The sequence below is a fragment of the Saimiri boliviensis genome, chromosome 12, assembly GCF_048565385.1.
Source record: "Saimiri boliviensis isolate mSaiBol1 chromosome 12, mSaiBol1.pri, whole genome shotgun sequence".
Classification (NCBI taxonomy): Eukaryota; Metazoa; Chordata; class Mammalia; order Primates; family Cebidae; genus Saimiri; species Saimiri boliviensis.
Genome location: NC_133460.1, coordinates 53,064,158 through 53,074,115, shown reverse-complemented (window position 1 = coordinate 53,074,115; position 9,958 = coordinate 53,064,158). Strand labels below are relative to the sequence as shown.

Genomic DNA, 9,958 nt, shown 5'->3' with positions numbered 1-9,958 from the left:
ATATTCTGACCAATTGTCCCCAATCAGTGGTGCATGTCAGTAGCACCCAGAGAGCTTTTCTAAAACCACGAGACCTGGTGCTAGCCCTGACCTGAATCACAATCTCTACAGGTGGAGTGTAGGTATGCATATTTTAAAAGATAGTATCAGGTGACTCGACTAAAAAATGCTGCCCAAACCCATTAACACAGCTTGGAAATTCTAATTCTTGACACCCAATTATCTCCCAACCTGCTTTCTACACCCCAGTTTTTCAGAGCTTGATGTTTGGTTCAAAATATATGGTCACCCATATCATCCAGCTTTGAGATTCTGGGCCCCTTATCATAGGCATAGCAATGGCTGGTCACAAGCTCTCTTAACACACTGAGAAAATTCCAGCATCAGCCCCACACAGATGATGGGAAATTATGTTTCCTGAATGCCACAGACTCAAGCTGGCATTCTGGATAAGAAATTTTCTTTCTTTCTTTTCTATCTTTCTTTTTCTTTCTTTCTTTTTCCTTCCTTCCTTCTTTCTTTCTTTCCTTCTTTTTTTTTTTTTTTTTTTTTTTGAGGCAACGTCTTGCTCTGTTGCCTAGGCTGGAGTACAGTGGTGCTATCTCAGCTCACTGCAACCTCTTACTTCCAGGTTCAAATGATTCTCCTGTCAGCCTCCCAAGCAGCTGGGATTACAGGCACTCACCACCACACCTGCCTAATATTTTGCATTTTTAATAGAGATGGGGTTTCACCATGTTGGCCAGGTTGATCTCAAACTCCTGACCTCAGTCTCTGTGCACCTCAGCCTCCAAAAGTGCCAGGATTCCAGGTGTGAGCCACCACACCTGGCCAGCAATTTTTACTTACAAGTCATCTCTTTTTTTTTTTTTACACAGGGTCTGGCTCTGTCACCTAGGCTGGAGTGTAGTGGCACAATCATAGCTAACCATAACCTTGAACTCCTTGGCTCATGATTCTCCTGCTTCAGCCTCCCAAGTAGCTAGGACTACAGGCATATGCTACCACACTTGGCTAATTTTTTAAAATATTTTTGCAGAGACAGGGTCTCACTAAGTTGCCTAGGCTGGTCTGAAACTCCTGGGCTCAAGCAATTCTCCCACCTCAGTCTCTCGAAATGTTAGGATTTACAGAAATGAGCCACTGTACTTGGCCACAGGTATTTTTCTTGGTTGAGGTCAGCTCAAGGATCATTGGGGGCAGAGTGAAGAGAATGTCGTGGAGTTAATCCTAAAGACGACCACCATGTACAGCTGTACAAGATGTGTACCGCACAAAGGCATCAGGCTAAGGAGGCAATTGGGAGCTGGCACTAAGCCTGCACACTACTTATACAGCCATGGGATTGTGGTTTGGGGCAACTTAATATACCTTATGTGCTGTGGAGGCCCTGCCCTACAGCCCTCCTAACCTCTACCTCCCAAAGCTCCATTAAGTCCAGAGATGCAGAGCCATCAGAGACTCTGGAGTGCAGTCCACCTTTGTTATTTTCTCCTTTTTATGCACTCCAACTCCCACCCATACAAGCACCAGGTAGAAGCTAAAGTCTTCAGAAAAATCACAGTTTATTGATCACTTTCATTTAAAATTACAAAAATATAAATAAAAATAGTGAAATATAATTATAAATATTCAGTGTACAGGAATGGTCCTCACCCCACCCAGTGAGGATTGGATGAACTAGGCTAAAAGGAAAGAATAACTGACCAAGAAAGGGGCATCTATGTGACAATAAAACTGAGACAGTTAGTGCTGGTCACAGGTCATGCTGCAGAAAAATACATTCCCAGGCACTATTATGTGGGGGACCCAAGATGCTCCGGGAGTGACCTATAACCTCTCCAGACAGACCACTCTGTATGGCATCACAGTCCACACAGTTTAAGGAAATATCTAGTCTTGCAATCAGACACCAGCTCTTACACTTACACTCACAGCCCACACACGAGCGTGTAAACGTACACACACATACATATTTCCTGATACATTCATGGAATGTCAGAGCCCTGCCCTGAAGTCATTAGTGTCTCTGCTCCCCAAACCTCTGCTCCCACATTGGCTAAGCTCCCTCAAGAGACCTCAGCTGTTACACTTCCTAATTGAGAAATTACTCATTTCTCAACCATGGGCCTCATGAATGCCCACCGTCAGGGGAGCCGGCTCCCCCTCCACCCATGCACAGGAGATGCCCTCTTTAACTCCTGCAGGCTTCAGTCCAGAAAAAGACAAGCTGCTGGTCAATAACATCTTGATTCAGGACCACCCCTCCATCCTGGCCAGAGGGGTCTGGGTGACCAGCACCCACCCCCATGCCTGAGGGTAAAGCTATTGTCGCTCACCCTGGTGGGCGGCACAGGCAAATCCATCTGTGCAGAGCCTATCTTCCCAGTCTCTTCTTACAGCTGATGGAGATGATTCTACTGCAAAAATGATGGCCAGCAAGAAAGCGGGTGGTGCCCGTTTCCTCCTGGGGACCCTCAGAGGGCTAGGCCATTCTCTTCCTTGGTATGCCTGCGGATCCAGGGCAAGAAGCGTGAGACCCTCGTGTAGACACCTGGCTTGTCCTTCAGGGCACATCCACGGCCCCAGCTCACAATTCCAGTCAAAGTCATGTGGCCTTGGATGGAGCAGACAAGGGGTCCCCCTGAGTCTCCCTGTGAAGCCAAAGACACAAAAGATAAGCCCTGGGGAAGTGAGGAGGGGGTTTCTGATCCCACCACCCAAGCATACCTGAGAGAGGGAAGAGTTTCCCGGAGTCAAAGTCCTTAGTGACTTTTCATTTTCTTTCTTTCTTTTGGACAGAGTCCCACTCTGTTGCCTAGGCTGGGGTGCAATGGCGCTATCTCAGCTCACTGCAACCTTGGCCTCCCGGGCTCATGTGATTCTCCTGTCTCAGCTCCTGAGTAGCTGGGATTCCAGGCATGCACCGTCACACCCGGCTAATTTGTGTGTATTGTGTGTGTGTGTGTGTGTATTTTTAGTAGAGATGGAGTTTCACCATGTTGGCTAGGCTGGTCTCAAACTCCTGGCTTCAAGTAATCCACCCACCTCAGCCTCCCAAAATGCTGGAATTACGGGCATAAACCCCTGTGCCCAGCCCAGCCCCATTTTCTACCACATTGAGTTTAAAATCCCCTGCTCGGCTTTTAAAACCCTGTGGTGCTACTCCATCCACACTCCCAGACCCTACTTCTCCTTCCCACCCAGAATATGCCAGCCCCCTTCTCAGTTTTGTATCTTTCAACTGAAACACCTTCCTTTCTTCCCTCTGCATCTTCAAATGCCTATCAAGTCACCTCCCTCTCCTGAACACCTGATCATTTACAGTTCACTGCGCACCCTGGGCACTGAGTTACAAGTTTTTATCATTTCCTCTTTCTAGGATCTCATGTTCCCTAGGCTGATGTGACTAGTGGAAGAGCTGGAATTTGTTTGGTAATGTTTGGTAAACACGTGGCAATGTTTGGTAAAACATAAGGATTGGTTTAAAACCTCAAAGACCTGAGCTTCTGATTCTGGCTACTTAGGGCTTTGGCTAGAGAGAGATACCCCAGAGCTGACTGGGACAAGCCCAGGAGCTCTTAGGAGATATGGAAGAGATGGAGAGAGATGCTTGAAATTCTCACCTGGCAGGAATCTGTTTTCCACTGTGGGTCGGCAGCACATAGCATTTTGGTGGTGACTTCAGAGCCGTAGTAGTGGGGCTGCTGACACTCCTGGTGGGAAACCAGCTTCACAACAGTCATTTTCAGCTGCTCCGGATAGAAATAGTCAGCTAGGTGGAGGAAACAGGGAGGAGATTGCATTAAAATGTATCTGTCCACTGGGAGTCTGCCAGGGAGGAGAACCAAAAAGTGTCTCTACCAGGGAAGGCCCTTATTCTTTTCCATGCAAATCTGAGCCTTTACTTCACCTACAACCCCCACCATCTGTGTACCTTTGCAACTCATCACTCCCTAAGCAACACTCCTCATCCATCCCTGGACCCATCTGCCACTTCTTAAATGCTTCCATCTCTAACTCTGCAGTCTTCCCTTGATCATGCTGGGCTCACTTTCAGGTCAAAACACTCCCCAGGACCTCCTAAGTCAGTCCCAAATGTTACTTACTAGCATTCTCTTTTCCAAAGCCAGTGATCTCACAGCTTGTGCCAAAACGGGCATCGTTATACGTCGGGGGCAGGCAGATGGTCTGTATGCTGCGGGATGGCTGTGCACACTTGCCCTCCTTGGAACGGATCTTCAGCAAGGCTGGGGGAGGAGAGAGGGTCAGAGGAAAAAGATCAGTACTGGTTAAGCGGTCCCTATCTGTCCCCTCCAAATGCCAAGGAAGTAGCTATGCCCATCCCTAGTTCAGTCATCCAGGGAAGTCTGCTGATCGCTTGTCACCTGGAAACCATCCCTACCCCATGCACCAAGGGCTTTGTTGTACAGGTTGTTTCCTGCAAAAAGTCCCAGCTGAGGTAGGTAGGCTGAAATCCAGCCCAAGGCTCCATTCTCCAAGTTATATAGCCTAGCACAGACAGAGGCTGCATCCCACAAAGGAAGGGGCATCTTTTTCTAATTTACATAAACAGGGCATTCCCAGCCCAAGCCATATACCCACAGGGCCGTTTCCACTCTCGAGAAGCTACTAGTTGGGGAAATTCAGGGTCTCTCCCGAGGAACATAGGGCCCCTCAGACTTCCTGGAACTCTTCCCCGTCACTCCCTTTGTCATGTAAATCGGGGCTTCAAGGTCCCCCACCAGTTTCAGCCTCAGCTCCAGTCTCTCTGTGTCCCACTCTCCCCAAGCCATCATGGCCACGGCAGTCGCCTCACCAATGTCGTTGTGGTGAGCAAGCGTCTCAGCACTGTAGTCCTCATGTAGGATGAGGTTTTCCACCTCAAACTTCATCTCCCCTCGCGTTTCGGAGTTAAGGCTTGAGCGTCCCAGGTAGACGATGTAGTCCTCCTTTACTGCGTGATTACTGTGGGAGAAGAAATCCATCAGACAGTCTCATCCTATGAAATCCTGCCGTTTCTTCCTTCCCTCCCTAGAGGCCTCAAAGCAAGACTTGTCGCCAAGGCCAACGGCTGCATGGAGAGGGGCTGATGAGGAAGAATTGAGGGGGATCCCTTTGCTGGGAAGGAGAAAGGGATGTGCTTGGGGTGGGGCAGAAGAGTCAGAGAGGAGAGACCCAGGGCCGTACATGAAGCAGTGTGTGGCGCTAACCACCCAGCAAGGGCTGATGAGGCTGCCTCCGCACAGGTAGGTGACAGAGCCCCCCCGGTGCTTCCTGTAGATGGCTGCAAACCAGGGCTGGTTCTCGATGGTGGTGTATTCTCCGCCAATAATCTTAAAGCGGGGAGTCAGAGGCTTCTGGCCACACTGAAACTCTAATTCTGCTGGAGGAGAGGAGGGCTTTTTTCCTAGAGGACAAACAGAGGGATGTCTTGGGGAGGCAGGTAGGAGTAGGCATCCCTCTCGGGTGGCACCCCCTCCTTTGCCCTCCTGTGATGGAATAAGGGGACATGTGAGTTTGTCCCCTTCCACCCCACTGTCATCAGCAGGTAGTGACACTCACTATCTGCGCAGTTGTGCACCATGCACTCTTGGACAAGCTGCTTTAAGCCGACCTGCACGTAGCACCAGGGTCGCCTCCGGTTGTCTGGGTTCCTGGCAACACAGAGAGAAAGGGGATGTCATTCCAACCCAGAAGACCTTCCCTGCCTCCTCCGCTCAGGGAAGACTCAACCAGAGGCTGCACTTTTTTCGATACAGCCGGCTGTCTGGAAGAAGGGGATGGTAACAAGGGTTTCTGGGAAGCTGTGGGGAGGGCTCTTGGTCCTTCTGGCCCCCACCTCACCTGCAGTAATTGTGCTTCCCCAGGCCCAGCTGAAGAGCATCAGATCTGTGGGCATGGTATGTTTGCCGAAGAACAGCAGCAGAGTTCCAGGACAGGCAGGACCGGCCCATAATGTCGGTTTTGGCCTTTCCTCGGTAAAAGTGACCATTCCCCTCATAGCAGGTTTTTGACTTATCTACAAGAGAATGTGAGAATGAGTGAGAATGAGAGAATATGAAAAAGAGAAGGAAGCTCCAATTTTTTAATTTTCATTTTTATTTTATTTATTTATTTTTGAGACGGAGTGGCGCGAACTCTGCTAACGGCAACCTCTGTCTCCTGGATTCAAGCAATTCTCCTGCCTCAGCCTCACAAGTAGCTGGGACTACAGGTGTCTGGCACCACACCCAGCTAATTTTTGTATTTTTAGTAGAGACAGGGTTTCACCATGTTGGCCAGGCTGGTCTTGAACTCCTAAGCTCAAATGATCCACCCACCTTGGCCTCCCAAAGTGCTGGGATTACAGGCGTGAGCCACCACGCCCAGCTGCCAATGGACATTTCAAAGATGATGTGGTTTCAGACCTGCAGGAAGCCTGACAGGATCTCCTTCCATCACCACCTTACGTTTGTGTGGTCACTACTTCATGAGCATGTGTGTTTATGCCTGTCACATAGAGATGAAGATGTCACCCATCCCATCTCCAGCTCCTAACTCCTGCCTGCTCTTGCCTCCCACCCATCCCTCCGTGTCCCTAAATTTCTGGTGCCCCCTCCCTCCCAGTTGCAGTGGAGATCCCCATACCTATCTCACAGTGCAGCCCTCCGAATTTCTTTGGGCAGTTGCACCAGTGAATGTTAGAGAAGTACTTGTTGGACACACATGTTCCTCCGTTTAGACAGTCACAGTTCGCTGGAGAGAACAAAGGTGGGGTAAGCGAGGGGGAGTGGAGGTGGTAAGGGTAGGGGTGGCCCTACAGCAGGGGCAGGGAGGGGATGCCCCTGAAGCTTTCCCAAGATGTCTGTGCAGCCATGTGTTGTAGGGGTGGATACTCACATGGAACTTGATGTTCATGGCTGCCCTGAAACAGATTGAGGAGGAGGCTTCACCAAAGGTCCCATGCTTCCGGGTCTCCAGGGTGAGGATAAACCAGCCCCAATCACAAAACCCACTCTTCCTTCCCTCTCCCTCTCGCCTCACCCTGTTCATATCTAGTTCTCAAATGAAAGATCATGGGTTTCCAGCAAGGAAAAATGGATTGACCCAACTAAACTTCATCTACCAGGTGCCTGCAGGCTGGGGCAGTCCTAGCGGCCTCTTCCTCCCTTTCCCGCCAGTGCGAACCCCCGTGGTACTCAAGCCTCCGCCGCCACCCTGTCCCATTTCCTGGGGAAAGCCTGGCCCTGTTGTGGATGGAATCCGGAGGACCCCAGCTCCCGGAGCTGCCCTTCCTCTCCCCTCGTGCTGATCAGAGGTCCTCAGGCAGCATCAGTCAAAGCAAGGAAGCACTCACTTTGGAGTCGCTCACGATCAGGACACAGAGGAGCAGGCGCACCAGCAGGGCTCTCATGGTGGCGAGGTCGGGGCGCTAGACGGCGGCTCTGCAAGGGAAGGAGAAGTCAGGACAAGAGGCGGAGGAGCAGGAAGGCTGGCCGGACGGGCGACTGCAGCGTAGGGGAGGTGCCCGCGGTGACCAGGCTCCCCAGCCCCGGCTGGCTCTCTCCTCTCTGGGCTCCGGGCTCCCGGGCAGCCTGGACCGGCACCCACAGAAGGCGCCCAGGACCGGACGCGGTGACTCGATGTAGCCGCCAGCCTCCGGAGCTCGGGCTGCCGCGCATCTGGCCTGGGGCTCTCGAGATCGTGGCACTCACCGGTGGCTGCGGCGGGAGGGTGAGAGCCGGTGCTGCGGGGACAAGTGGACCCTGGGCCGGGCTCCGGGACTGCGGTCTCTGCGCTGTTCTGCGGCTCGCGGCGCCTGCTCTATATCAGGGCCCTCCCTAGCCCCGCCCCGCCTGCTCCCGTCCTGCTCCCAGCCCTCACCCGCCCTGCAGCGTGCAGTGACAGCGGGGACCCCGCGTGCTTCCGAAACGCTCACAAACATCTGGGGGCAGCGCGGTCTCCAGCGGAGAGGACCCAACAAAGTCTGGACTGAGGAATCGAGAGGCTCGTAAACTCTCCGTTCTTCTTCTCTGGCACCTGGCCCGGAGCCCGTGTCAGTGCAGGGGGTCCCCGAATTGCAGAGAGGAGAGAGGGCCACCGGAGACCCTCTCCCTCGCCTAGCTCTGAAGCCTCCTGGGGTCTGCTAATCAGTTCTTCTCCAACCTCTCCCCGCTGGGCCCCAACTTGCCTAAGAGTGCTTCAGACCCCCTTGCCCGCAGCTGAGGGAGCTGTGAAATGTTCATCAACGCGACAAATGTACAAGACATACTCTCCCAGAAACAGACACAAAAACCCCTGGCCAGAGGGGCTGCCTCTGTGCCTCTGTCCAGCGGCGGTCCCCAGATACCACCAACACAACCAGTGGATGGAACAAAGCCGGGCTTATTGCTTTCCTCAGTAAGGGAGTTTTGATGGTGCTGTCAAAGGGGGAAACGCAAGGCCAGATTCTACTGAAAATTTGCAGTTTCGTTTAAGGACAGTTTTTGACAGTAAGGGCTTGATAAGGATTGGATTAAGTGTCATGATACGATGTTACAGGACTGTGGGAACAAAGTCCTAGAGAATGAATTGTTGGTGCTTCCTATTGAAGTGTTATTGGGTCTTTTGGGAAGTGGTTTTGTTTTTGTTTTTGTTTTTGTTTGTTTTGTTTTGTTTTGAGATGGAGTTTTGCTCTTGTTGCCCAGGCCAGAGTGCAATGGCATGGTCTCCATCTCGGCTCACTGAAACCTCCTTCTCCCGGGTTTAAGCAATTCTCCTGCCTCAGCCTCTAGAGTAGCTGGGATTACAGGTGTGTGCCACCATCCCCGGATCATTTTGTATTGTTAGTAGAGACGGGTTTTTCCATGTTGGTCAGGCTGGTCTCGAACTCCCAACCTCAAGTCATCGGCCTGCCTGGGCCTCCCAAAGTGCTGGGATTACAGGCATGAGCCACTGTGCCCGGCTGGAAAGTTTTAATAATGAACAGTTCATTTATTTGTGTGGGCAAGAATAAAAGTAAAGACAATGGAAACATGTAGACAGTAAACTGTGGAGGTTCTAGAGGGTGTGGAAGTTCTGCTCTCACCTCTGAGTAGAGGAATTGGGAGAATGGAGGACAAAATAAGAGGAAGATTTATTTTTCACTGCACGTCCTTTTACACTGTTTACGTTTTTAAAAACACATCCCTGTATAGCCCACTCCAAAAAGATAATTACATATGTTTAAATGCATGCGTATTTAGTGTTTTACTTTGTCATAGAGCATTGTTTATTCTATTCACATAGCAACAATTATTTATCAAATAAAATTGGCTTCCAGAAAAACAGCCATGTGTAAATGACTCCACCCACCCTTCCTGCCTGAGGATAAGTGCACATTTGTGTATACACACACACACACATCTCCGGGCACACTTGGAGGAGCATTCTGTGGTTCTCTCACCCCTGTCTCTTTCCCCTTGTGTCAGTAACCAAGGCTTGGGATTATTTTCAAACCAATAGGATTCGCTCTCTTAGTGGAGGGAGAAGAGACTGAATCCCAGCAATCCACTAGGGGCCCACACTTTGGTCCCTTTCCCAGCCTAGGCCTGCAGGATTTTGCTGCCTTGCAAATCTGGACCTTGGGTCTGGGTCCACTTGAGATTGACAGATGAAAGGCAGGAAGGGTAGGAAGGAGGAAGGCTCCTTTGGTCTACCTCAGCCAGGGTCTCAGGATGCCAGCTGCTGGCTGGGGAAAGTGCAAGTTAGCCTTTCAGCTTTTGGGAGGCAGATGAGCCACTGTCTTCAGGAGAGACTTCTGTGCCTGTAAACTGCCAGCCTTCCAGGGGACAGACTGAGTCAGAGCTGCTGTAGGCCTCAGATCCAACCTTGCTACTTCCTCTAGAAGACTGGTCAGTTTTGTTTGGATTTGAGAACCGATTAATTGTAAATAAACGTGATCAAAATGTAAACAGAGATGTTGCAGCCTGAGGACTTACCCCGAAACTCCTAGGTT

The 9,958-nt window shown here is 50.9% G+C and overlaps 1 protein-coding gene across 1 annotated transcript; it reads right to left on the bottom strand.

Moving 5' to 3' along the window:
- Nucleotides 1-1,546: 1,546 nt before the first annotated feature.
- Nucleotides 1,547-7,804, bottom strand: PLAU (plasminogen activator, urokinase). The gene is made up of 11 exons (XM_003939794.4): nt 7,698-7,804; nt 7,340-7,427; nt 6,883-6,907; nt 6,631-6,738; nt 5,848-6,022; nt 5,566-5,657; nt 5,191-5,410; nt 4,820-4,968; nt 4,110-4,250; nt 3,627-3,775; nt 1,547-2,654 (listed from the first exon to the last, which is right to left on the bottom strand). Exons 2-11 carry the CDS (start codon nt 7,394-7,396, stop codon nt 2,478-2,480), a joined length of 1,293 nt encoding a protein of 430 aa, XP_003939843.1. The 5' UTR covers nt 7,397-7,427; nt 7,698-7,804; the 3' UTR covers nt 1,547-2,477.
- Nucleotides 7,805-9,958: the final 2,154 nt, after the last annotated feature.